Source organism: Coregonus lavaretus (genome assembly GCF_964263955.1).
Source record: "Coregonus lavaretus genome assembly, chromosome: 14".
Classification (NCBI taxonomy): domain Eukaryota; kingdom Metazoa; phylum Chordata; class Actinopteri; order Salmoniformes; family Salmonidae; genus Coregonus; species Coregonus lavaretus.
The window spans coordinates 17,862,138-17,889,976 of NC_140001.1; the positions used below are offsets into that span (position 1 = coordinate 17,862,138).

At 45.5% G+C, this 27,839-nt stretch overlaps 1 protein-coding gene and 1 pseudogene across 2 annotated transcripts; one reads left to right on the forward strand and one right to left on the reverse strand.

Annotated features, from left to right (window-relative positions):
- The first annotated feature begins 561 nt into the window (after positions 1-561).
- Positions 562-27,839, forward strand: LOC311141226 (ADAMTS-like protein 2). The gene is made up of 19 exons (XM_084176487.1): positions 562-646; positions 3,462-3,564; positions 4,404-4,546; positions 4,711-4,786; positions 5,422-5,524; positions 5,643-5,788; positions 5,974-6,097; positions 6,402-6,482; positions 6,928-7,103; positions 7,427-7,754; positions 20,489-20,807; positions 23,686-23,789; positions 23,879-24,005; positions 24,407-24,620; positions 24,813-24,968; positions 25,118-25,288; positions 25,499-25,675; positions 26,052-26,196; positions 26,652-27,839. Exons 2-19 carry the CDS (start codon positions 3,463-3,465, stop codon positions 26,771-26,773), a joined length of 2,814 nt encoding a protein of 937 aa, XP_084032613.1. The 5' UTR covers positions 562-646; position 3,462; the 3' UTR covers positions 26,774-27,839.
- Positions 21,098-23,431, reverse strand: LOC311141780 (X-ray repair cross-complementing protein 5-like; annotated as a pseudogene). Its single transcript has 3 exons — positions 23,428-23,431; positions 21,956-22,939; positions 21,098-21,838 (listed from the first exon to the last, which is right to left on the reverse strand). The product of its transcript is annotated as an X-ray repair cross-complementing protein 5-like (transcript).

Consider the following 27,839-nt stretch of genomic DNA (forward strand, 5'->3'; position numbering starts at 1 on the left):
AGCTAAAATGAGTATTCACCTCAGTGATAAGTAGAGGCCTGCTCTGAAACCCATCATGACCTACTTCCTGGTGTGTTCTCTCTACATAGAAACGAGCACACAGGACAAGACACCAGCGCCTGAAGAGGAGATAGGAGAAAGGATGTTCGGGGGACTGAGAAGATGAGGGAAAAGGGTGATGGGAGGGAAAGTTGGGGGTTTAGGGGAGGGGGTAGGGGTGTGTCCCACTGTTGGAAACAGCGACATCCTCCTCTGCCTGTCTGCAAGTGGAGTGGAGCGAAGTGGAGTAGAGGGCGAGAGCAGAGAGAGAGTTGTCAGGCTTGCGCTGGCCTGTCAATAGGACAGAGTCCCCATCACATACAGCAGCAGCAGAGGCATGAGAGGCAGACCCCAGTGCTTGGCACCAGGCGGGAGACTCCTGTTTATCTAGGCGTTCCTCCCTCCCTACTGCCACTCTCTTCCTGCTGCTGGGAGGAGAAGGGGGGTGGAGGGGAGGAGAGGGAGGGAGGGGAAGAGGGATGCAAGGCGCACACCTTACCTCTCTCTCTCTCTCCCTCTGCACACACATCTCCACAGCAGCACCATCACTACACCACCCACTCTGACCCGGCATCACACAGCTCGGCGGCCCCTGGACTGCAGTTAGGTGAGTGGGTAAATATTTACACTCCTCCAGCCTGTCTGTGTGTGTAAAAGTGTGTGTGTATAATGTGTGTGTGTGTGTGTTCATAAGTGATTCTGTGTGGGTGTCTGCCGTGAAGCATGTTTTGTGACGTGGTAGTCGAGCCAATGAGACTCGTCTCCTGTTCCTGACCAAAACAAATCTCTGTGTGTGTGTGTGGTTGTGAATGTGTTTGTGGTTGTGAATGTGTGTGTGGTTGTGTGTGTGTGTGCTGATGGAGAGTTCTCTGCTGCTGTGGGAGAGACTGATTAGAGGGAGGCTCAGTTTCAAGTTCTGAAACCACAATGAAAAGTGATTTGAACAATAAACTATATAATGTGTTATAGCATACTAAATGCATTAGTTTTGATGATGTCAGGTATTTCAGCCATTTCTATGTCATAGGTATGCAGTTAAATGTGTGAAGATGATCAAATCTTGTTCTCAGTGAGGCAACTGCAGCAGAATTAGGATGTTGAGTAGAAATGTACACAAATTATTACTCAATGATTGTGGAATCAATACAGTAAAAAGCACCAGTCCAAGATAGTCAGTGTACATTCTGTAATTATTATTTCTTAAACAATAGCGAAATTAAGGGAATTGCTTGTAGTTAAGAGTGGGGATTGTAGAGATTGCAGAATTATGGACAGCTTCTTTCTTACATTTAACATTTGAGTCATTTAGCGGACGCTCTTATCCAGAGCGACTTAAGCTAGCTAGTGACACAAAGTTACCCTGGTAAAGGAGAAATCCCCACCAGCTGCTCTGAGAATGGTAGGCTCAGCTGTTTGAAAGTGCCTCAGTGTGAAGGAGAAGGATTTGGTAGCTAGACCATTACTGACAAAGGACACATCAATTATTGTTATGGTCACTGAGGAAAAGCAATGCACGCAGAATGAGGCGTGGAACAAACTACTGGAAGTTCAACAAAGACAGACCACATGCACTCTCTCTCCACTCCAAAACGTGAGTGACCTCTAATTAATTTCTCTCAGCCTCTGTGTGTCTGTCTGCCTGCGCTCCTCTCTCTGCACTTGGTGTAAGCAGAGCGAGGTCGAGGACTTGTGGAGAGCAGAGGACAATTGAGTGGGAGCAACATACATTTTCCACTTCACATATGAACGTGAGAAGGCTGCTAAGAAAGGAGGTAGGAGGAAAGGAGGAGGAAGGAGCACCAGTCTGGTTAAACAGCTCCTCCAGAAAGGATGAGTCTGCCTGGGCCTTCCGTCCAGACCAGACAGCCCCAGCTCCCCACAGCCTCCCCAGGGACAGCCTGCTGTCTGTCTGCTGCCAACAAAGGAAAAACACCCCTCCTCCTGTGAGCGGGGGGCACCAGGAGGACAGAGGGGAGGGGGAGAGGGGGATGCGGGGGGGTGTGGCTATGGGGAGACGCACAGGGCTGTGTTTACTCTTCTCTGTGGCCCTGGGAAGCCTGAGAGAGAGAGAGCGAGAGAGAGCGAGAGAGAGAGAGAGAGAGAGAGAGAGAGAGAGAGAGAGAGAGAGAGAGAGAGAGAGAGAGAGAGAGAGAGAGAGAGAGAGAGAGAGAGAGAGAGAGAGAGAGAGAGAGAGAGAGAGAGAGAGAGAGAGAGAGAGAGAGAGAGAGAGAATGAATGAACTCCAGGTGTTCCAGCGGGTAGTTTAAGACACCTGTCACAAATATATAGTGCCATAAAAAGCCACACTGCAAACAGGGCTAGACGATCTGTTTGCTTATTTTAAGAAGCCTACCTAACTGGAGTTGTGGGGCTGATGAGGAGGAGAGGCGGGACAGGGGGGATGTGCAAGGGGGCCTTTCCTAGAATCGGTGCGTGTCTGGATGTGTGTGTGTCACTGGTGTGTGTACTTGCATGAATGTGTGTGTTTGTTTGTGTTACCTTACAGTAAGCACCCGGGCCAGCCGCTGCATTCACACTGAAGTGGAGGAAACAAAGGCCTACCTGTGTGGAAGCCTAGGCCTTGAGTTAGGAAACTTACCTTAGTCAATCCAGCACTGAGACTTGTTTAACTTTTACATGCTGCTTTCATGGTCCAAATCCTGTCTCCAACACCTGTGCTCACTCAACAGCCTGTCTGTGTCACCACCTGACTGCGTCAAGGTTTTATCCAAGTATACAGTGATTGCCAGTGCACTAAAATGTCTCAAGACATTTATGTTGAAGGCCACACGGGTCTGGCATGAATATGTTTCCTCTGAAACACCTGTAAGTGCTCTAATTTGGTCTATTTTACACGTTTGCATGGACAGTCGACCCCTGATGTATGCAATAGCTAAGGACTGTTATAAAAGCATGTTTTGTACCTCAGCATACGGATATCTAGAGTAAGTAAAAATGTTGTGTTTAAATTGGGACTGGTGAACTTCTGTGAACCGAGTTTGCACTTATCCTATAGTGCATTGTGCCCTTGTTATGAGTCGACTGTATCAGATATACCAAGTCTTCATTGAGGATCTCTTTCGAAATCAAAGTGTTTTCCCACTCTGTTGGTCTGTACCTACAGATGTAGGATCTTTAATTTGAGGCAGTCTCCTACAGCAGGAAAATAAGGAAATTAGAATTATTATGTGTATTATAATTAATGGACATTTTGATGCATTTTTCGTAAGTGGAAATTACTAACTTTAGAAGCCTTTTTAAACCTCAAATATGTTTTAAATTTCCTGCATTGCAGGAAAGTTCTCCTGCAACAGGGTGATCAAATTAAGATCTTACATCTGTAGTTAACGTTTATGAGTGTGAGTCTTCAGCTCCTACTCTTCTGTCCCATTGAGGTATCTCTGTATATTTTCTCTTGTCAGGATGCGGATCTGGTCATGGGAACAATGTGGGGAGACCAGCCTGGTGCTACTGGGGTTCCTCATCCTGGCTTTGTCTGTAGGGAACCTCTCAACCATGGGACAGGTCGCTCTCCACCGCTCTCTCTCTTCGTCTATGCATATGATGGCCCATCTCCGGCCTCTCGCTTATACGCACACACACACACACACACACACACACACCTCTATCACTGACCTAATATCAGTACATCAGTCACACTGTTTGTTTGTCTGTTTGTCTGTCTTTCTCGCTCTTTTTCTCTATTTGCCAGTTGTATCTCCCGAGTGGCGCAGTGGTCTAAGGCACTGCATCGCAGTGCTAGGTGTACCACTAGAGATCCTGGTTCAAATCCAGGCTCTGTCGTAGCTGGCCGTGACCGGGAGACCCATGGGGCGGCGCACAATTGGCCCAGCGTCGTCCAGGGTAGGGGAGGGAATGGCCAGCAGGGATGTAGCTCAGTTGGTAGAGCATGGCGTTTGCAACGCCAGGGTTGTGGGTTCGATTCCCACGGGGGGCCAGTATGATTAAAAAAAAAAAAAAAAAATATATATATATATATATATTAAATAAATAAAATAATGTATGCACTCACTAACTGTAAGTCGCTCTGGATAAGAGCGTCTGCTAAATGACTAAAATGTAAATGTAATGTAAATATTCACTCACTCACTCCCTCACTTACTCACGCACTCTTTCTCCCTCTTTCTGTCCCTCTTGTCTCCTGACTGTTCCTTCTTACATGAGTTCTCTTATAAAAACCCACAGCTGTTTTCTCTCACACCTTTTACAAGGGAGCACAGAATATATCATTTGTCTCCACTTCACCCAGATTGGCAGAGTGGCTAGACATGCTTATAATTAGTCACAGTGTGTATAGGGCCCTGTTCTGCTGCTGTTCTCTAAGGGTGCTGTGTTGTGTCTAGGAGGAAGAGGCAGCCTCCAACAGTCTGGAGGATGACCTGGAGTCCACCACATACTGGTGGGGGGAGTGGGCCAAGTGGACTGCCTGCACCCGCACCTGTGGAGGGGGGGTCATGTCCCAGGAGAGGCACTGTCTCAAACAGAGGTCAGTCCGCTGACAGAAATATTCTATTCTATACTGTTCTGTTCTATTGTTATTCTGTTATATTCAATTATATTCTAACCTCTTATTTTCCATTCTATTATTTTCTACTCCATAAAGTTATTAATTTAGCAGATGTATTAAATTAATGTATTTTCTATCCAAAGAAAGAAAGCAGCCGCTGGTAGAGACAACATGACCTGCACTGGCACTTCAAAAAAATACCTCCTCTGTAATAACAAGGTTAGCATGCATCTATTACTGCCACCACTTTTCCTGCCGTTAGCAAAATGCATGTTGACACAACACCCCACAACCCAAACCATATGATGCAGAAGCCAATGTCGACAGCACAGCTCTTTTTATAATCAATTGAGATACAAATTGCTTAAAGGGGTAATCTGCAGGTATTACATATCTGGACTTATAAAGTAATGATATGTACCCATTGATTTTTGAGGAATATAACTTATAAATGCCTCATGAGCTTAGTTCAACTGTCGTACCCATCAGAACCCAAAATATACGATTGTTTTACTCCAATGTTTGTAAACAAAGTAAATGTAAACAAACACTGTCAGCCTATAGCCTCAAAATGATGAATACTGTCATCTATGAATATAGTCTATGAATTTGAGTGGTTACATTTTTCCAGCCCCATCCCTCAGCTTTTTACACTTTGTTATTGTTTCAACGGCGGATTGCCCCTTTAAGGTTTATTGCAGTGGCCATAAACCTTGGTCCTGAAGAGCTACAGGGTGCACAGGCTTTTGTTCCAGAGTTGTCACACCCTTTTATAACATATTGTAAAACAATTATAAAATACAAAATGCATGGAACAGACAGAAGAGTGTGTGTATATTTTCTGTCTTGTGCAGGACTGCCCTTCCTCTGGGAGAAGCTTCAGGGAAGAGCAGTGCTGGTCGTTCAACTCACAGGTCTACAATGGCAGGAACTACCACTGGAAACCCCTGTATCCAGGTAAAACAATCATATTAAACCGACTCAGCTCTGTGTCATTCCCTCCTGTGTGGCCTGTCCTCGAGGCTTGTTATTACACTGTGACCGCTGACCTTTGTGTCCATCCATCCATCCACAGATGACTATGTCCATATCTCCAGTAACCCATGTGACCTGCACTGCACCACGGCCGACGGCCAGAGACAGCTGATGGTTCCTGCTCGGGACGGAACATCCTGCAAGTACAGCAACTACAGAGGGGTCTGTGTGGACGGCAGATGTGAGGTCAGGGAACGTTTGTTTCTTCATCTGCCGAGGAAATGGCTTTGCATATTCTGTGAGAATGGCCGAAAGGCTTATTTTCCTGGTCACATGATAAAAGTGTATCAATACTTCTTCAACTGGCTTTGCATGTGCTGAAATGATTCAAGATGATAATCATCCTGTTTGTGTTAACATCATTTCTGCAGCCAATCGGGTGTGATGGAGTGCTCTTCTCACTCAATACGCTGGATAAGTGTGGAGTGTGTCAGGGGGATGGCAGCAGCTGCAGCAGGGTCAATGGAAACCTCCGCCGCGGGGCCACCAGTTTGGGTAGGAGTGTGTTCAACCTCAACCACAGACTCTGATAGCTTGGGTGTGTGGGTGGATGGATGGGTGGGCAAGGATAGAGGGTACTGATGGAGGAGTTATGGCTCTCGCATCTATTCCAAACCTTGAACACACCTATCTGGGACAAGCCCCCCAAATATGTCTCTGAAAGATAACTCTAGACAGTTTAGAGCTGAGACTGACAACAAGGTCGATGTGATTCTTTAGCCAACTCCTCTGATGTTCAGGCTATTTAGTTGCAGGTAAAATGGAGTCATCATAATGTTTCCTGTTTCCTGTCTCCAAGGTTACTCCTTTATCACAACAATCCCTGAGGGCTCCTGGGACATCCAGATCATTGAGAGGAAGAAGTCAGCTGATGTTTTGGGTGGGTACTTCCTGCTCCCTATGCCATGTATACAAACATTTCTAATGTCTCCTGTTGGTACGGTGTGATGTCATTAGGATCCATATAATGTTATGACAAGAGGAAGGTGCAAAACATTTTATTCAAGATTTTCAGCAAATACAAAGGATATTTTCTCCCCTGCAATGGGATAACTATTAATCTTGATAGTGGGACAGTGGGAAGTTAGTAAAGGAAGTACATTAATCAACTGAAATGAATCTGATCGTCTATATACTTTGATTTCCTTCTTGATCTCTTGAATTGACTGTATAGTATTAATTTATGGTCATGTATGGGGAGTAGAAATTCCAGTTTACAGTGAATATCAGAGATATTACCTTTCCATAGAGTCAACCAACTGGTCCTCCTCCAATGGTCCTCCATCCCCTCCAGGATAGAACATAGTCTCATATCTCCCACACAGCTGTGACCGATCAGGCGGGGAACTTCTTCTTCAATGGAAACTACAAGGTGGACAGCCCCCAGAACTTCCATGCGGCGGGTACCGTCTTCAAGTACCGGCGGCCCATGGATGTGTATGAGACGGGGATCGAGTACATTGTAGCCAAAGGGCCCATCAACCAGGCCATCAATGTTCTGGTACTGTATCCGGCTGTGGTCTGCTCTGTTCCACTCCTCTCGCCGAGCAGCCAGGGCCTCTGCGTAATCTCTAATTTAGAAGTAGTGTACACGTATCCAGTAACTTGCAGGTGCAGGGTACAACATCCCATGTCATTTCAACAAAAAAATTATATGTGATGAGGTTTAATCAACGTGGAAAACTGATTGGATTTGCAAAAAGTCATCAACGTAAGATAATTTCTTATTTTTTATGTGCAATTGACTGAGTTTGATAGGAGGGAGCAGGAGGGAATGGGTGCTATCTGTATCCCCCCCCCCCCCACCATTTTGTCTCCTCATAGGTGTGGAACCAGAATGGTCTTATCCCTTACATCACATACGAGTACACCATCCTGCGGGAGTCCCTGTCCCCAGTCCCTCAACCCCCTGTCTACACCGGCCCCGACAGCACCGCCCCTGGGGTTTCCGTGGAGATGGGCAGTATGGGGGCCCCCAACGGGAGCACGTATGACAAGGCGGCCCCTGAGACTCAGCAGAACCGGGTGTTGAAGAAGGGGGCCGAGATGGCAGGGGCCGAGGGCCAGAAGGGCCAGGAGACCAACGAGGTGTATGAGGAGACAGCAGCCATCGACTGTGACCAGGACAGCCCAACCCCACCACAATACACAGGTAACACCAATAAACTAGAAACCAATGCATCAATACAATAACTTTGTGAGTGTGAGTGAGAGAGTGTGAGTGTGAGTGAGAGACCCCCCTCAGGACTGGGTGCTATCGTTCTCTGTGGCTGATGTGAATAAGTTATTTAAGCATGTTACCCCACACCCTAGACCCACTACAATTCGCATATCGCCCCAACTCATCCACGGACTACACAATTGCCATTGCACTACACACTGCCATATCCCACCTGGACAAGATAAATACCTATGGAAGAATGCTGTTCATCGACTACAGCTCAGCCTTCAACACCATAGTGCCCTCCAAGCTCATCACTAAGCTCAGGGCCCTGGGACTAAACATACTGGTTTACTTACTTCATATGTATATACTGTATTCTAGTCAAGGCTCATCCTACAGTTGAAGTCGGAAGTTTACATACACTTAGGTTGGAGTCATTAAAACGTGTTTTTCAACCACTCCACAAATGTCTAGTTAACCAACTATAGTTTTGGCAAGTCGGTTAGGACATCTACTTTGTGCATGACACAAGTAATTTTTCCAACAATTGTTTACAGACAGATTATTTAACTTATAATTCACTGTATCACAATTCCAGTGGGTCAGAAGTTTACATACACTAAGTTGACTGTGCCTTTAAACAGCTTGGAAAATTCGGAAAAAAATGGCTTTAGAAGCTTCTGATAGGCTAATTTACATCATTTGAGTCAATTGGAGGTGTACCTGTGGATGTATTTCAAGGCCTACCTTGAAACGCAGTGCCTCTTTGCTTGACATTATGGGAAAATCAAAAGAAATCAGCCAAGACCTCAGAAAATATATTGTAGACCTCCACAAGTCTGGTTCATCCTTGGGAGCAATTTCCAAACGGCTGAAGGTACCACATTCATCTGTACAAACAATAGTACGCAAGTATAAACACCATGGGACCACGCAGCCGTCATACCGCTCAGGAAGGAGACGCGTTCTGTCACCTAGAGATGAACATACTTTGGTGTGAAAACTGCAAATCAATCCCATAACAACAGCAAAGGACCTTGTGAAGATGCTGGAGGAAGCAGGTACAAAAGTATCTATATCCACAGTAAATCGAGTCCTATATCGACATAACCTGAAAGGCCCTCAGCAAGGAAGAAGCCACTACTCCAAAACCGCCTTAAAAAAGCCAGACTACGGTTTGCAACTGCACATGGGAACAAAGATCATACTTTCTGGAAAAAATGTCCTCTGGTCTGATGAAACAAAAATATAACTGTTTGGCCATAATGACCATCGTTATGTTTGGAGGAAAAAGGGGATTGCTTGCAAGCCGATGAACACCATCCCAACCGTGAAGCACGGGGGTGGCAGCATCATGCTGTGGGGGTGCTTTGCTGCAGGAGGGACTGGTGGACTTCACAAAATAGATGGCATCATGTGCCAAAATGGCTTAAGGACAACAAAGTCAAGGTATTGGAGTGGCCATCACAAAGGCCTGACCTCAATCCTATAGAACATTTGTGGACAGAACTGAAAAAGCGTGTGCGAGCGAGGAGGCCTACAAACCTGACTCAGTTACACCTCTCTTTTTATTTTATTTTTATTTATTTAACCTTTATTTAACCAGGAAGGGCTCATTGAGATTTAAAATCTCTTTTTCAAGAGCGTCCTGGCCAAGATAGGCAGCACCAAGTCATTACAAAAAAATTACAGACAGACAACATGAAAAACTACAAGTAATCTAGTAAAAACCATTCATGAATTCACAAGAGTATAACAATATCAAAAACAGCAAATTAAAAACATTGACAGGTCAGGGAATCAGCCTCAAAATCCTTCATCAGAGATTTAAAAACACCAATCGGGACAAGTTCTTCCAGTTTAAAATTATTTTGTAAGGTGTTCCAAGACGATGGCGCAGAGTACATAAAATACCTTTTACCAAATTCAGTTCGGACATTTGGAACAGTTAGCAGGATAAAGTCCAGTGAACGAAGAGAGTACCCACCACATTTCTGAACAATAAAAATGCCCAAATAAAAAGGTAGTAAACCCAAAATGGCTTTGTAAATAAAAGTATACCAGTGACTGAGCCTACGAGTGACTAGAGAAGGCCAGCCAACCCTGGTATACAAAGTACAGTGGTGCGTAAGGGTTTTGCAGTTTAAAATAAATCTCAAAGTACCATGATAAAGAGTGTCAATTGATCTCAAACACTGAGCGGAAGCATTCATATATAAAATATCCCCATAGTCTAGTAAAGGCATAAATGTAGCTGATACTAGCCTCCTTCTGGCTTCAAAAGAAAAACAGGCCTTATTCCTAAAATAAAATCCCAATTTCAGCTTCAATTTTTTTGTAAGTTGTTGAATATGCAATTTAAAAGAGAGGCCGTCATCAATTAGAATTCCAAGATATTTATATGAGGTTACAACCTCAATCTCCTTGCCCTGACAGGTAGTAACAGGTGAAAGGTTCAGAGGTCTATTTCTTGCATTAGAAAACACCATTAGTTTAGTTTTGTCAGTATTGAGGATAAGCTTCAATTGACACAAGGTATGTTGAACAGTATAAAAAGCAGTTTGCAAGTTCTGGAAAGCTTTTGTAAGAGATGAGGCACAACAGTAAATAACAGTATCATCAGCATAAAAATGAAGTTGTGCATTTTGGACATTTTTGTCTAAATCATTAATATAAATAGTGAATAAGAGAGGACCAAGTACAGAGCCCTGGGGCACACCATTCAGGACAGACAATTTAACAGACACAAGCCCATCAAATTGAGTGCACTGAGTTCTATCAGACAGATAGTTAGCAAACCATGCAACTGCATGCTCCGAAAGACCTACACTCAACAATCTCTGCCTTAGTATAGCATGATCAACTGTATCAAAAGCCTTAGAGAGATCAATAAAAAGTGAGACACAGTGCTGTTTTTTGTCAAGGGCTTCAGTGATATCATTTAAAACCTTCATGGCTGCTGTAATTGTGCTATGCTTCTTCCTGAAGCCCGATTGATACATTGATAAAATAGAGTTAGTAAATAAAAACTCTTTTAGCTGTTCACTTACAAGGGTTTCAAGTATTTTCACCAGGGGTGACAGCTTTGAGATTGGCCTATAATTATTTAAAAGAGTTGGATCTCCCCCTTTTAAAAGTGGTAGGACAAATGCTGACTTCCAGATCTTTGGAATTTCATTACATTCCAGGGTTAGATTGAACAGATATGTAAGTGGTTCAGCTATGAAATCAGCTGCCAGATTTAAAAAGCAGGGATCCAAAAGATCAGGACCTGCAGGCTTTCTTTGATCTAAGGATTTCAGGGCTTTATGTACCACCTGCACTGAGAATGGCAGAAAACTAAAAGTTTGACCAGCTCTCACTGGTTCATCCACACAGGGTTGTACAGAGACAGAGGACACTGGTTCATCCACACAGGGTTGTACAGAGACAGAGGACACTGAATCAAACAGCCTACCAGATGATACAAAGTGCTCATTGAAACAATTCAGCATTTCAGTTTTGTCATATATAGCAACAGAGTCCTTCAAAACACATGACGGTAATTCATTAACATTACTGTTACCAGACATAGCATTAATAGCACTCTGTCAGGAGGAGTGGGCCAAAATTCACCCAATTTATTGTGGGAAGCTTGTGGAAGGCTACCCAAAACGTTTGACCCAAGTTAAACAATTTAAAGGCAATGCTACCAAATACTAATTGAGTGTATGTGAACTTCTGACCCACTGGGAATGTGATTAAATAACTAAAAAGCTATTATTCTGACATTTCACATTCTTAAAATAAAGTGGTGATCCTAACTGACCTAAAACAGGGAATTTTTACTAGGATTAAATGTCAGGAATTGTGAAAAACTGATATTAATTGTATTTGGCTAAGGTGTATGTAAACTTCCGACTTCAACTGTATATAACTACTGCTGTACACACCTTTTCTATTCATATACTGTCCATACTGTTTATACACACCATTACATAATGGCGCCGGATGGGATGGCTGCCGTTTTAAGGGCTCCTAACCAACTGTGTTATTTTGTTAGTTTTTTCACATTGTTTGTAACTCATTTTGTACATATTATTGCTGCTACCGTCTCTTATGACCGAAAAGAGCTTATGGACATCAGAACAGCGATTACTCACCTCGAACTGGACAAAGATTTTTCCTTTAATGAGGCCGACGCGAAGGATATACGGCCCAAATCCCCGTCATAAGCGTGAAGATAAGAAGGAGGAAAAGGGGAAGGAGGGCAGGGTACCTTGTAAGAATTCGCAGACGAGTAGGTAAACCACTACTTTCCTCCGTATTATTGGCCAATGCGCAATCAATGGAAAACAAACTGGATGATCTACGATTAAGACTATCCTACCAACGGGACATTAAAAACTGTAATATCTTATGTTTCACCGAGACATGGCTGAACGACGACACGGATAATATAGAGCTGGCTGGCTTCTCCGTGTATCAGCAGGACAGAGCAGCTACGTCTGGTAAGATGAGGGCGGGGGTGTGTGTCTATTTGTCAATAACTGCTGGTGCCCAATGTCTAATATTAAAGAAGTCTTGAGGTATTGCTCGCCTTACCTCATAGTAAGGCGCAGACGAAGATGGCGGCCTCGCGACTAGCTCTTAGGAAACTTTGCAGTATTTTGTTTTTTTATGTATTATTTTTTACATTATTAACTCAGAAAGTGTTTTGCATCATTACATACAGCCGGGAAAAACTATTGGATATCAGAGCGACGGTAACTCACCAGCATTACGACCAGGAATACGACTTTCCCACAGCAGATCCTTTGTTTGCTCTCCCCAGGGCAACTGAATTGATTCCAGCGGCTGACCCAAAATATCGCCGGCGGAGGAGAGGCACTCGGAGCGGCCTGCTGGTTCAACTTAGGAAGCGTGCATACCACCCACTGCTTCCAAGTATCCTACTCGCTAATGTTCAATCTTTGGTTAACAAAGTCGACGACGTGCAAGGATTTCTTTCCAGAGAGACATCAAGGCCTGTAACATACTCTGTTTCACGGAAACATGGCTCTCTTGGGATATTCTGTCGAAATCGGTCCAGCCAGATGGGTTCTCAGTTCATCGCGCAGACAGTAATAAATATCTCTCCGGGAAGCAGAAGGACATAGGTGTGTGTGTTTCATGATTAACGACTCATGGTGTAATTGTAGTAACATACAGGAACTCGAGTCCTTCTGTTCACCCGACCTAGAATATCTCACAAGCCGACCGTATTATCTCCCAAGAGAATTTTCTTCGGTTATAGTCACGGCCGTGTATATCCCCCCTCAAGCCGATACCACGACGGCCCTCAAAGAACTTCACTGGACTTTATGCAAACTGGAAATCACATATCCTGAGGCTGCATTTATTGTAGCCGGGGATTTTAACAAAGCAAATTTGAGGACTAGGCTGCCGAAGTTCTATCAACATATCGACTGTTGTACTCGCGCTGCTAAAATCCTTGACCATTGCTATTCAAACTTCCGGGATGGTTATAAGGCCACAACTCCATTTTGCTTCTCCCTTCCTATAGGCAGAAACTCAAACAGGAAGTACCTGTGCTAAGGACTATTCAACGCTGGTCTGACCAATCGGAATTCACGCTTCAAGATTGTTTTGATCACGCGGACTGGGATATGTTCCGGGTAGCTTCCGAAAATAATTTAGACGAATACACTGAAACAGTGACTGAGTTTATCAGGAAGTGTATAGGTGATGTTGTGCCCACTGTCACTATTAAAACCAACCCTAACCAGAAACCGTGGATAGACGGCAGCATTCGCGCAAATCTAAAAGCGCGAACAACCGCATTCAACCATGGCAAGGTGACTGGGAATATGGCAGAATACAAACAGTGTAGCTACTCACTCCGCAAGGCATTTGAACTGGCAAAACATCAGTATAGAGACAAAGTGGAGTCGCAATTCAACGGCTCAGACACGAGACGTATGTGGCAGGGTCTACAGACAATCACGGACTTCAAAAAGAAAACCAGCCACGTCGCCGACACCGATGTCTCGCTTCCAAACAAGCTAAACACCTTCTTCGCCCGCTTTGAGGATAACACAGTGCCACTGACGAGGCCCACTACCAAGGACTGTGGCCTCTCCTTCTCAATGGCCGACGTGATTAAGACGTTTAAGCATGTTAACCCCCGCAAGGCTGCCGGCCCAGACGGCATCCCTAGCCGCGTCCTCAGAGCATACGTAGACCAGCTGGCTGGTGTGTTTATGGACATATTCAATCTCTCCCTTTCCCAGTATGCTGTTCCCACATGCTTCAAGATGGCCACCATTGTTCCTGTACCCAAGAAAGCAAAGGTAACTGCTGATTTTGTATGTTTGCCCACTGACAAAGACATGATCAGTCTATCATTTTAATGGTAGGTTTATTTGAACAGTGAGAGACAGAATAACAACAACAAAAATCCAGAAAAATGCATGTCAGAAATGTTATAAATTGATTTGCATTTTAATGAGGGAAATAAGTATTTGACCCCTCTGCAAAACATGACTTAGTACTTGGTGGCAAAACCCTTGTTGGCAATCACAGAGGTCAGACATTTCTTGTAGTTGGCCACCAGGTTTACACACATCTCAGGAGGAATTTTGTCCCACTCCTCTTTGCAGATCTTCTCCAAGTCATTAAGGTTTCGAGGCTGACGTTTGGCAACTCGAACCTTCAGCTCCCTCCACATATTTTCTATGGGATTAAGGTCTGGAGACTGGCTAGGCCACTCCAGGACCTTAATGTGCTCCATCTTGAGCCACTCCTTTGTTGCCTTGGCTGTGTGTTTTGGGTCATTGTCATGCTGGAATACCCATCCACGACCCATTTTCAATGCCCTGGCTGAGGGAAGGAAGTTCTCACCCAAGATTTGACGGTACATGGCCCCGTCCATCGTCCCTTTGATGCGGTGAAGTTGTCCTGTCCCATTAGCAGAAAAACACCCCCAAAGCATAATGTTTGCACCTCCATGTTTGACAGTGGGGATGGTGTTCTTGGGGTCATAGGCAGCATTCCTCCTCCTCTAAACACGGCGAGTTGAGTTGATACCAAAGAGGTCGATTTTGGTCTCATCTGACCACAACACTTTCACCCAGTTCTCCTCTGAATCATTAGATGTTCATTGGCAAACTTCAGACGGGCCTGTATATGTGCTTTCTTGAGCAGGGGGACCTTGCGGGCGCTGCAGGATTTCAGTCCTTCAAGGCGTAGTGTGTTACCAATTGTTTTCTTGGTGACTATGGTCCCAGCTGCCTTGAAATCATTGACAAGATCCTCCCGTGTAGTTCTGGGCTGATTCCTCACCGTTCTTATGATCATTGCAACTCCACGAGGTGAGATCTTGCATGGAGCCCCAGGCTGAGGGAGATTTACAGTTATTTTGTGTTTCTTCCATTTGCGAATAATCGCACCAACTGTTGTCACCTTTTCACCAAGCTGCTTGGTGATGGTCTTGTAGCCCGTTCCAGCCTTGTGTAGGTCTACAATCTTGTCCCTGACATCCTTGGAGAGCTCTTTGGTCTTGGCCATGGTGGAGAGTTTGGAATCTGATTGATTGATTGCTTCTGTTGACAGGTGTCTTTTATACAGGTAACAAACTGAGATTAGGAGCACTCCCTTTAAGAGTGTGCTTCTAATCTCAGCTCGTTACCTGTATAAAAGACACCTGGGAGCCAGAAATCTTTCTGATTGAGAGGGGGTCAAATACTTATTTCCCTCATTAAAATGCAAATCAATTTATAACATTTTTGACATGCGTTTTTCTGGATTTTTTTGTTGTTATTCTGTCTCTCACTGTTCAAATAAACCTACCATTAAAATTATAGACTGATCATTTCTTTGTCAGTGGGCAAACGTACAAAATACTTTTTTCCCTCACTGTAAATGACTATCGCCCTGTAGCACTCACCTCTGTCATCATGAAGTGCTTTGAGGGACTAGTCAAGGATCATATCACCTCTACCTTACCTGTCACCCTAGACCCACTTCAATTTGCTTACCGCCCCAACAGATCCACAGATGATGCAATCGCCATCACACTGCACACTGCCCTATCCCATCTGGACAAGAGGAATACCTATGTAAGAATGCTGTTAATTGACTATAGCTCAGCATTCAACACCATAGTACCCTCCAAGCTCATCATTAAGCTTGAGGCCCTGCGTCTGAACCCCGCCCTGTGCAACTGGGTCCTGGACTTCCTGACGGGCCGCCCCCAGGTGGTGAAGGTAGGAAACAACATCTCCACTTCGCTGATCCTCAACAATGGGGCCCCACAAGGGTGCATGCTCAGCCCCCTCCTGTACTCCCTGTTCACCCATGACTGCGTGGTCAAGCACGCCTCCAACTCAATCATCAAGTTTGCAGACGACAACAGTAGTAGGCTTGATTACCAACAATGACAAGACAGCCTACAGGGAGGAGGTGAGGGCTCTGGGAGTGTGGTGCCAGGAAAATAACCTCTCACTCAACATCAACAAAACAAAGGAGATTATCGTGGACTTCAGGAAACAGCAGAGGGTGCACCCCCCTATCCACATCGACGGGACCGCAGTGGAGAAGGTGGAAAGCTTCAAGTTCCTTGGCGTACACATCACCGACAAACTGAAATGGTCCACCCACGCAGACAGTGTGGTGAAGAAGGTGCAACAGAGCCTCTTCAACCTCAGGAGGCTGAAGAAATTCGTCTTAGCACCTAAAACCCTCACAAACTTTTACAGATGCACAATTGAGAGCATCCTGTCGGGCTGTATCACCGCCTGGTATGGCAACTGCACCGCCCACAACCGCAGAGCTCTCCAGAGGGTGGTGCGGTCTGCCGAACGCATTACCGGGGGCAAACTACCCGCCTTCCAAGACACATACAACACCCAATATCACAGGAAAGCCAAAAAGATCATCAAGGACATCAACCACCCGAGCCACTGCCTGTTCACCCCGCTATCATCCAGAAGGCAAGGTCAGTACAGGTGCATCAAAGCTGGGACCGAGAGAATGAAAAACAGCTTCTATCTCAAGGCCATCAGACTGTTAAATAGCCATCACTAGCACATTAGAGGCTGCTGCTGCCTATTGAAATCACTGGCCACTTTAAGAAATGGAACACTAGTCACTTTAATAATGTTTACATATCTTGCACTACTCATCTCATATGTATATACTGCATTCTATTCTATAATATTCTACTGTATCTTAGTCCATGCCGCTCTGTCATTGCTTGTCCGTATATGTATATATTCTTAAATCCCATTCCTTACTAGTTTTTTGTGTATTGGGGGTATATGTTGTGAAATTGTTAGATATTACTGCACTGTCGGAGCTAGAAGCACAAGCATTTCGCTACACCCGCTATAACATCTGCTAAACACGTGTATGTGACAAATAACATTTGATTTGATAAGCTGTAGACCGCACTATCTACCAAGAGAGTTCTCATCTATATTATTCGTAGCTATCTATTTACCACCACAAACCGATGCTGGCACTAAGACCGCACTCAACGAGCTGTATAAGGCCATAAGCAAACAAGAAAATGCTCATCCAGAAGCGGCGCTCCTAGTGGCCGGGGACTTTAATGCAGGCAAATTTACATCCGTTTTACCTAATTTCTATCAGCATGTCACGTGCAACCAGAGGAAAAAAAACTCTAGACCACCTTTACTCCACGCCCAGACACGCATAAAAAGCACTCCCTTGCCCTGCATTTGGCAAATCTGACCATAATTCTATCCTCCTGATTCCTGCTTACAATCAAAAACTAAGCAGGAAGTACCTGTGACTCGCTCAATACGGAAGTGGTCAGATGACGCGGATGCTACGCTACAGGTCTGTTTTGCTAGCACAGACTGGAATATGTTCCAGGATTCATCCAATGGCATTGAGGAGTATACCACCTCAGTCACAGGCTTCATCAATAAGCACATCGACGACGTCGTCCCCACAGTGACCGTATGTACATTTCCCAACCAGAAGCCATGGATTACAGGCAACATCCGCACCGAGCTAAAGGCTAAAGCTGCCGCTTTCAAGTAGCGGGACACTAATCCGGACGCTTATAAGAAATCCTGCTATGCCTTCAGACGAACCATCAAACAGGCAAAGTGTCAATACAAGACTAAGATTGAATCCTACTACACCGGTTCTGATGCTTGTTGGATGTGGCAGGGCTTGAAAAATATTATGGACTACAAAGGGAAACCCAGCCTCAAGCTGCCCAGTGACGCGAGCCTACCAGATGAGCTAAATGTCTTTTTATGCTCGCTTCGAGGCAAGCAACACTGAAGCATGCATGAGAGCACGAGCTGTTCTGGATGACTGTGTGATCACGGTCTCTGTAGCCGATGTGAGCAAGACCTTTAAACAGGTCAACATTCACAAAGCCGCGGGGCCAGACAGATTACCAGGACGTGTACTCAAAGCATGCGCAGACCAACTGGCAAGTGTCTTCACTGACATTTTCAACCTCTCCCTGTCTGTAATACCTACATGTTTCAAACAGACCACCATAGTCCCTGTGCCCAAGAAAGTGAAGTTAACCTGCCTAAATGATTACCGCCCCTTAGCCCTCACGTCGGTAGCCATGAAGTGCTTTGAAAGGCTGGTCATGGCTCACATCAACACCATCATGCCGGAAACCCTAGACCCACTCCAATTCGCATACCGCCCCAACAGATCCACAGATAACGCATCTCAATCCCTTTCCCACCTATGTGAGAATGCTGTTCATTGACTACAGCTCAGCGTTCAACACCATAGGGCCCCTCAGGGGTGTGTGCTTAGTCCCCTCCTGTACTCCCTGTTCACCCACGACTGCGTGGCCAAGCACGACTCCAACACCATCATTTAAGTTTGCTGACGACACAACAGTGGTAGGCCTGATCACCGACAACGATGAGACAGCCTATAGGGAGGAGGTCAGAGACCTGGCAGTGTGGTGCCAGGACAACAACCTCTCCCTCAATGTGAGCAAGACAAAGGAGCTGATCGTGGACTATAGGAAAAGGAGGGCCGAACAGGCCCCCATTAACATCGACAGGGCTGAAGTGGAGCGGGTCGAAAGTTTCAAGTTCCTTGGTGTCCACATCACCAACCAACTATCATGGTCCAAACACACCAAGACAGTTGTGAAGGGGGCACGACAACACCTTTTCCTCCTCAGGAGACTGAAAAGATTTGGCATGGGTCCCCAGATCCTCAAAAAGTTATACAGCTGCACCATCGAGAGCATCCTGACCGGTTGCATCACACCTGGTATGGCAACTGCTCGGCATCTGACTGTAAGGCGCTACAGAGGATAGTGCGTACGGCCCAGTACATCACTGGGGCCAAGCTTCCTGACATCCAGGACCTATATACTAGGCGGTGTCAGAGGAAGGCCCAAATAATTGTCAAAGACTCCAGTCACCCAAGTCATAGACTGTTCTCTCTGCTACCGCACGGCAAGCGGTACCGGAGCGCCAAGTCTAGGACCAAAAGGTTCCGTAACAGCTTCTACCCCCAAGCCATAAGACTGCTGAACAATTAATCAAATGGCCACTCAGACTATTTACATTGACCCCCCCCAGCTACTAGCTGTTTATTAATTATGCATAGTCACTTTACAAATTACCTCAACTAACCTGTACCCCCGCACATTGACTCGGACCAGTACCCCCTGTATATAGCCTCGTTATTGTTATGTAATTTTCTTGTGTTGCTTTTTGATTTGATTTGATTTTTTTACTTTAGTTTATTTAGTAAATATTTTCTTAACTCTAGTTCTTGAACTGCATTGTTGGTTAAGGGCTTGTAAGTAAGCATTTCACAGTAAGGTCTACACCTGTTGTATTCGGCGCGTGTGACAAATACAATTTGATTTGATTATACACTATATACACTACCGGTCAAAAGTTTTAGAAGACCTACTCATTCAAGGGTTTTTCTTTATTTTGACTATTTTCTACATTGTAGAATAATAGTGAAGACATCAAAACTATGAAATAACACATATGGAATCATGTAGTAATGCCAAGAGTGTGCAAAGCTGTCATCAAGACAAAGGGTGGCTACTTTGAAGAATCTCAAAGATAAAATATATTTTGATTTGTTTAACACCTTTTTGGTTACTACATGATTCCATATGTGTTATTTCATAGTTTTGATGTCTTCACTATTATTCTACAATGTAGAAAATTGTCAAAATAAAGAAAAACCCTTGAATGAGTAGGTGTTCTAAAACTTTTGACCAGTAGTGTATATACAAAGATGAGCTCGTGTAGATGAAAAATTCAGGGAGCCCTGGCATTTTCTCCTTAATAAAATTGGCTGCATCACAAACATGAGTGGTAATGGGTGCAGGCCTGCCTGCCTACCTGCCTGCAACAGGGTCTCAGACAGCCCCTCTACTCGGACTGTGAGACAGTTCTGCAGGGAGTTTGACCACTGGGTGAGACTGAGGCCCTCTCTACTGCCATTAGGAATGTGCAGAAAGGCTTTGTGTGCTGTTTTGTTGTAGTGCACAAACTGCACATAAAATGCCTCTTTACATGCAGTATATGAAGCACCAGGAGTTTTTCCTCTTTACATACAGTATAAGAAGCACCAGGAGTTCTTCTTGACCACCTGACCAGGAAACACCTCTTGTTCGGCTTAGTATAAGGCTTTCTCACACTTTTTTCTCCCTATAATTTCTCGATCTTTCCTCTCCCTTCCTGCCATCCCAACAGACGGCAACAGCAGTCACACAGGCGGTGTAGCAGTCCCTGCCCCGGCAGCCAGCAGGCCTTTAGAGGAGGTGCCAGACTCAGAGAATCTCATCTGGAGAGTCTTGCTGGGCGAGCAGATTGGTCCGGACGAGGGAGAGGGATTGTTCTCGTCGGAGGTGGGGCCATTGGAGGTAGACTATAGCAGCGTGAAGTTCCCCCTCAAAAGCTCACTGGGGGAGTTCAGTCTGGGCCGGCGGAGAAATGATAGTGGAGACCTGCCGTTCCCCAACAGGACTCTGCTGATGGGGGTGAGGAGCAACAACAGTACCAACAGAACCAGGTACAGTAATTCATGTTGGCTTCCCTGCGTCCAAACACCGCTTCGCCAGTTCTCCTGCCAGTGCCCCATAAAACACATCACATGACCCACCCTGTCTTCCCCTGCCCTGGGGAGAAGAACATATTGGAGGAGGAGAAGGATAGGAGGGGAGTAGAGGAAGACATTTACATTTTAGTCATTTAGCAGACGCTCTTATCCAGAGCGACTTACAGTTAGTGAGTGCATACATTTTTTCATACTGGCCCCCCATGGGAAACAAACCCACAACCCTGGCGTTGCAAACGCCATGCTCTACCAACTGAGCTACACAATCTCAGACAATTACAGACAATTACATTGTTCCTCTTCATTTTTTTTTTCAAAGTTTAAAATATGTAAAGAAACAAAAAGTAATATTCTTCTTCTAGCAACGCAAATGAGAAACATTGCATATTTTCCCCATTTGAAGTACAGTGTTATATCTCAGATTAGACATCTTGAAATGTAAGCCTAAAGCAAAGACAGACCAATAATCCTGCTTCCTAGTGCCTCTGACCAGAATATCGACAGCGTAGATGTCAACATATTTTGACATCTAAGCCTAATTTCGTGAGCTGTGCAGTCAGGGCGTCTATTAGCTCCTGTTTCTTGGTCCCTGTGACCTTCACCCCAAACTGCTTACAGGCGTCCTTCAGCACGGGCACCGTCAGCTTACCCAGGGTGCCTTTCTGTACGTGACCCCTCAGCTCGTCCTCAGACATCTCCACCTTGGGCTTCTTCTCTGCGCCGCCTGCCGCCTCAGCTGGTTTGCGTTTGGGTGCAGTCTTGCCCTCTGGGTTGTAGTCAGCAGGGTACACCAGATCTCTGAACTCCTGAGCCAGGGAACCAAGACGCTGGTCCATCATATTCACATTGGGCATGGTGTGGTCCTCTACGTGCTCTGGGGCCATGAGATCTAAAGCCAAGGCTTCCAGGTTCCTGTAGTGTTGCTGGAGGACTGGGTTCTCAAACGCATCACTCCTGTATTTGAAGTGTAGCTTGTGTACTATCTCCTTATTTTTATTTATTTTATTTTTTTTGTCATTTAGCAGACGCTCTTATCCAGAGCGACTTACATGAGCAATTAGGGTTAAGTGCCTTGCTCAAGGGCAAATCGACAGATTTTTCACCTTCATCTTGTCCACCTGGGCGTTGGAGGCCATGGGGAGCTGAGGAGTGTCCAGGGTACGGATGTCATCCGCGTAGGGCAGGAAGATGCCATGGAAGCCTGGAGCTGCAATCTGAGCCTGGCCCTCATCCACCTCTCTTTGGGGCACCAGCACTAAGAAGCGCGTGGGAGAGTTAAGAATCTGTGTGTATTTACACAGATTGAACACGTTCCTCTCACTACATCTGCGCAGCAACGCTGTGAAAACACAGGCACTCCCTGTGACCATTTCCTCCTCTGGGTAGATGAAGACAGCAGATCTGAGGTGATGGTGCAGTTTGAGACGCTCCATGGGCTTGAACCCAATCAGCTCCAGACCCGGGTCAGAACTTCTTTATCACATCCACCTCGTCTTTCTCCATCACTATCTGCTTGCCTGCATACACCTGAGCCTTCTTGGTGTCGCTGGGGAGCAGCAGGCTGCCCGTCTGTGTGTGGTAGAGTCGTGTCTTAGTGCGGACAGGCTCGTTGTTGTCTCTGTAGAGCTTTATGGCGTTAGGCTTCTTGGTCTGTAGGGCCGTGATGTACACACCCACCGCCATGTTCATCCCTTCCCCCAGACACAGATTCAACCTTGCGAACGATCTCTTCTTCATCTCCTTGGCTCTGACCCTCTTCTGGAGGTCCTCCAATTTCCTACAAGGCTCCATCTGCAGGCCCAGCTCAGCCTCGTCCTCGGGGGGGCTCACCACGTCGCAGAAGAAGAGCGAGACGTCGAACCCACCTGGCTTCATCAGATGCATCAGGTCTATCATCACACCAGTCTCTTTGAGGTCGCTAGCCTTGGTGCGGGCCTGGCGGTCGTGCTCGCTGTCGCCCCTGTGTGGCATGTCTCGGCAGGTGAAGATCATGAGGCGTTTGTGGGAGAGCCGAAGCTTGATGTCACTGTAGAGAGAAGGGCAAGTAGGAGACGGAGGGGGACAGATTATTTGAAAATACACAGGAACTTTGAATCATACTTCACTGGCATATCTCAGTGTAACTGTGACTAATTTCTGCACATTTCTCCCTAGAGGTGACTACAGTCTGACAGTATGTTTCTTCCCAGTCATATTTTTCACTTTGCCGCAAATACCTTAAATTATTTGTTTTTAAGTGAAAGACTGTATCCCTTTTTTTCTTCTTCTCCTCCTCTTCTTCCTCTTCCTCCTCTACCTCTTCCTAATTTTCCTCCTCCACTTCCACTTCCTCTTCTTCCTCTTCCTCCTCTACCTCTTCCTAATTTTCCTCCTCCACTTCCACTTCCAGTTCCTCCTCTTCCTCCTCTTCCTCATTTTCGTCCTCCTCTACCTCCTCTACCTCTTCCTCATTTTCGTCCTCCACTTCCTCCTCCTCCTCCTCTACCTCCTCTACCTCTACCTCTTCCTCCTCTACCTCTTCCTCCTTTTCCTCCTCTTCTTCATCTTCCTCCTCCTCTTCCTCCTTTCCTCCTACTCATTCTCATTCTCCTCCTCCCTCCCTCTCCTGGTCCCCCTTTTCCTCTAAGCATCTCTGCTCTGGTAATAAAAAATGGCCAGTGATATGTCACTTTTATGTGAATGAATGAAAAACAGAATGTCGCTGGTTGTTATGATTTTGATGGTGAGGTTAATCAGCCGTAGCAGTGAATCAGCAATGTGTGTGTGTGCGTGAGAGGGAGAGCTGGGGTTCAGTGGGTTCACTGTGAAGGCCTGGTTATGTCGTGTTTGACAGGACTAATCAGAGGTTCCTGCAGAAGAACTTCAAGCTGAGCCCTGCAGACATGTACCGCTGGAAACTGTCTTCTCAGGAACCCTGCACCTCCACCTGCTCTATAGGTAGACACACAAACACGCACACACGTATATGGATAAGTTATGACATTTTAAGTTATTCCTTCGCTGGCCTGTTATAATTTCCACTACAGGAGTGTCAAAGTCCTTTGCCATGTGTGTGCGCTACGACGGCGCTGAGGTAGATGACATGCACTGTGACACTATGACTCGACCTGAGCCTGTTCATGACTTCTGCATTGGGAGGGAGTGCCAGCCCAGGTATGCACCAGAAAATAACAGACTTAAAAAGTACTACACTGAGTATACCGAACATTAGTAACACCTTCCTAATATTGAGTTGTACCCCCCCCCCCCCCTCCCCCCATTTGAAGTGGATGTAACAAGTGACATCAATAAGGGATCTTAGCTTTCACCTGGTCAGTCTAGGTCATGGAAAGAGCAGCTGTTCTTAATGTTTTGTATACTCAGTGAATAAGGACGTTGTGGGAATCAAAGTTCCTTGAGAACAATGTTTGTCTCTTTTCCACGTTGAACAAGGAACTGTAAACTGGTGTTGGCCGCTACCATACCATTTACAGTAATAATATTTGATTTCATTGACTTCAGAAGATAACTAATTATACCTGAACTCTACTCTGTGTGCATTCCTTCACCCTCAGGTGGGAGGCCAGCAACTGGAGTGAGTGTTCTTGTACCTGTGGCGAGGGCTTCCAGTTCCGTCTGGTGCGCTGCTGGAAGATGCTGTCCCCCGGGCTGGACAGCTCTGTGTACAGTGACCTCTGCACCCTGGCAGAGCTGGAGAGGCCCCTGGAGCGCCGTGCCTGTAAGAGCCCCACCTGTGGCCCCCAATGGGAGGTGGCAGAGTGGACTGAGGTGGGTGGAGCTATACTGTGGGAGTTGGCGGTGGGACAGGGGTTGTGTGTGTGTGTGTGGTTTACATTACAGGAATTACTGCGTAGGAAAACTGTAGTAAGTACATTGTTGCATCCTACTTACAACTGTTTGGGCAGCTGTAGATGATATTGAAAGTGAGTCTGTCCTGTGCCTCTCCTCTCTCCTGTCCAGTGTCCAGCCAAGTGTGGCCACAGGGCCCAGGTGACCCGGGAGGTCAGGTGTTCAGACGAAACCAAGTCATGTGATCCCCCGACCAGCCCCCCTAACACCAAGAACTGCACAGGCCCGCCCTGCGAGCGCCAGTGGACTGTGTCAGAGTGGGGGCCGGTGAGTACACTACTTTCACTATACTACTCCATTTGTTTGGTACATTGATTACTGATAGGAATAGGGATTGCACTGACTGTAAGTCGCTCTTGATCACTGATACAATATTTTCTGGCCTTGTCATTCCTGTTAACCTTTGACCTCTGCAGTGCTCGGGGTCGTGCGGCCAGGGGAAGATGGTACGCCACGTGTACTGTAAGACACCAGAGGGTCGTGTGGTGCCTGAATCCCAGTGCTCTCCGGAGAATAAGCCCCTGGCCATCCATCCCTGTGGGGAGAAGGACTGTGCCCCACACTGGCTCACTCAGGACTGGGAGAGGGTAAGGAAACTGGGTCCTTCTGTTGATGTTCTCTTAATGCTCTGTTGGTGTTCTATGTTTTTTATTGATGGTCTGTTGATGTTATGATGAACATTTTGGCAATGTTTACTTGATGTTCTCTTGATGTTCTATATATGTTCTCTTTATGTTTTGTTGATGTTTTTTTGGTTAGAGATTCATTAGCTAAGAGCAATCTTATTTTCCTCTCAGTGTAACACGACATGTGGCCGTGGTGTGAAGTGGAGGATCGTGCAATGCGCCGGCATCACTTCTGGGAAGTTCCAGACCCACAACGACGAGGACTGTGGTGCCAGTGAGAGGCCAGAGGACGAGAACACCTGCTTTGAGAGGCCCTGTTTCAAGTGGTACACCACGCCCTGGTCTGAGGTGAGATACAATGCCATGGTTGAAATGGTATCTAAAAACATCATGACATGAGCAATACATTCTATCTACACACCTCACATATATGGCGACAGTGAGCAGTGCTGCTGTGTTTATTCCTGCACTAAGACGTGTGGTTTGGGGCGGCAGGTAGCTTAATGGTTAAGAGCGTTGTGCCAGTAACCGAAAGGTCGCTGGTTCTAATCCCCTAGCCGACTAGGTGAAAAATCTGTCGATGTGCCCTTGAGCAAGGCACTTAACCCTAATTGCTCCCGTAAGTCGCTCTGGATAAGAGCGTCTGCTAAATGACTAAAATTTAAATGTAAAATGTGTGTTCACTCCTCATTGCACTAAGACGTGTGGTGTGTTCACTCCTCAGTGCACTAAGACGTGTGGTGTGGGTGTCAGGATGAGAGATGTAAAGTGCTACCAGGCTAGGGAGATCGTGAGAGGGTGTGACCCCCTGACCAAGCCTGTGGCCAAGCAGACCTGCGCCCTGCAACCTTGTCCCACTGAACCCCCAGGTATGTAAGCAATAGCCTGGTCCCAGATATGTTTGTGCTGTCTTTCCAACGCCAATGACCATAGGAGTTGGCAAGACGGCACAAACAGATCTGGGATCAGGCTATACAAGCAGCACCTCACCACAGCTTCTGGCAACTTTAGGAGAGTTACAGTAGCTTATGTCTAGTCACAGGCAAAAGTACACTGGAGAACACAGCATCGTCAAAGCACTTGTTTTTAAATGTATTATTTGTAGTACTTTTTTCCTTTTCACAACTGAGAGAATTATTAGTGTGGGCAAGCACCTCTTTCTTTCATAACAGCCCAAAGTCCTGAGCGTTTAGATTATGGAGGCAAAAAGGCTGATTAATTAATTAATTAATTAATAGATTTGTCTGTACAGTATTTCCTGATTGTGGTGAGGCTACTTTTTCCATATGATTGAACATATCATAAATGTCTCTCTGCCATGCAGATGAGCGCTGTCAGGACCGGCCCACCACCAACTGCTCTCTAGCTCTGAAGGTGAACCTGTGCAGCCACTGGTACTACAGCAAGGCCTGCTGCCATTCCTGCAGGGCCCAGCACGCCTCTTAGTATTGCCTGACACCCACAAAACCTTTCCCCCCAGGAGGCTACTCTACTATACCACAGTAGGCTACGGTATATCCAAAGGGCCTGATCTAAATAAGGAAGGAACAGTAGAATATGATGAAGGCTTCAGTCTGAACCACAACCACATACCTTTCTTTCAGAGGTTGTCAATTGGGCACATGCAAAGACTGAAACCCTGAAGTATTAAGAGTCAAGGGGGGAAGACAAGAGAGCGAAGAGCGAACTGGTTCATCTATTTGTGTCTTTTGAAGAGAGAATCCTACCCCAGAAATCACTGAAATCAGCAGTCATTACTCCAAATATGAACAACCTATTAAGACAATGGGCCACACTGATGTGGAAAGATACATGACATTATTTCCTGGTTGACTATACTGCATGTCTAGACTGTATTTATGATAAATATTGATTATGAATATTATTTCATTATATTGTTCATTAGTGTCAGGCACAGGGAAGGTGGCCTTACTGAGTGTTATCCTTGGCTATGCTATGAGAAATAATACAATATGTCAAAGAAAAGCTTTGAAAAATGTCTCAAGACTCATTGCTGCTTCATCTCTTGTAACTGCCCCATTTTATTCTGCCCATTCTATTGTTATTATGTCCATACCGCTATTTCTATATTATTGGGTATTTTTGCAGGACATACCATTTATTTATTGCTCATCACACATGATTTTATCAATCATGGCATAACATTCTTGAAGTTGCTAAATGCTAGTTAGCTAAGTGTGAATGAGAGAGTGAATTTAGAGAGTAATGACATACAGTATGACCATACAGTTATCCCATTTATGGACTGAAAGATTTATGACACTTAAAGGTTGAAATACATTCAAGAGCGTGTGTCTCATTTTGTGATAATATCTATATCTAGTTTACTGTTTTTGTATAACTGATACCTCTTTGTACAAAAAAGTTATCATTGACATTTTGTACTGTTATTAACTGAAATGCTCAATGTATGTCCCTGTATTTCCATGAAAAAGTGTCAATTAAAGCTGTTTCTTTGTTTGCTATGTTGGGTTCAGAATATCAGACATAC

What these genes read in the sequence shown, in the direction of transcription:
- LOC311141226 (XM_084176487.1), top strand. Translation starts at nt 3,463, where the DNA reads ATGCGGATCTGGTCATGGGAACAATGTGGGGAGACCAGCCTGGTGCTA. An exon ending in CCGCGGGGCCACCAGTTTGG is followed by an intron (nt 6,098 to 6,401) that starts GTAGGAGTGTGT and finishes CCTGTCTCCAAG; the next exon opens with GTTACTCCTTTATCACAACA. An exon ending in TCACTCAGGACTGGGAGAGG is followed by an intron (nt 25,289 to 25,498) that starts GTAAGGAAACTG and finishes TTTTCCTCTCAG; the next exon opens with TGTAACACGACATGTGGCCG.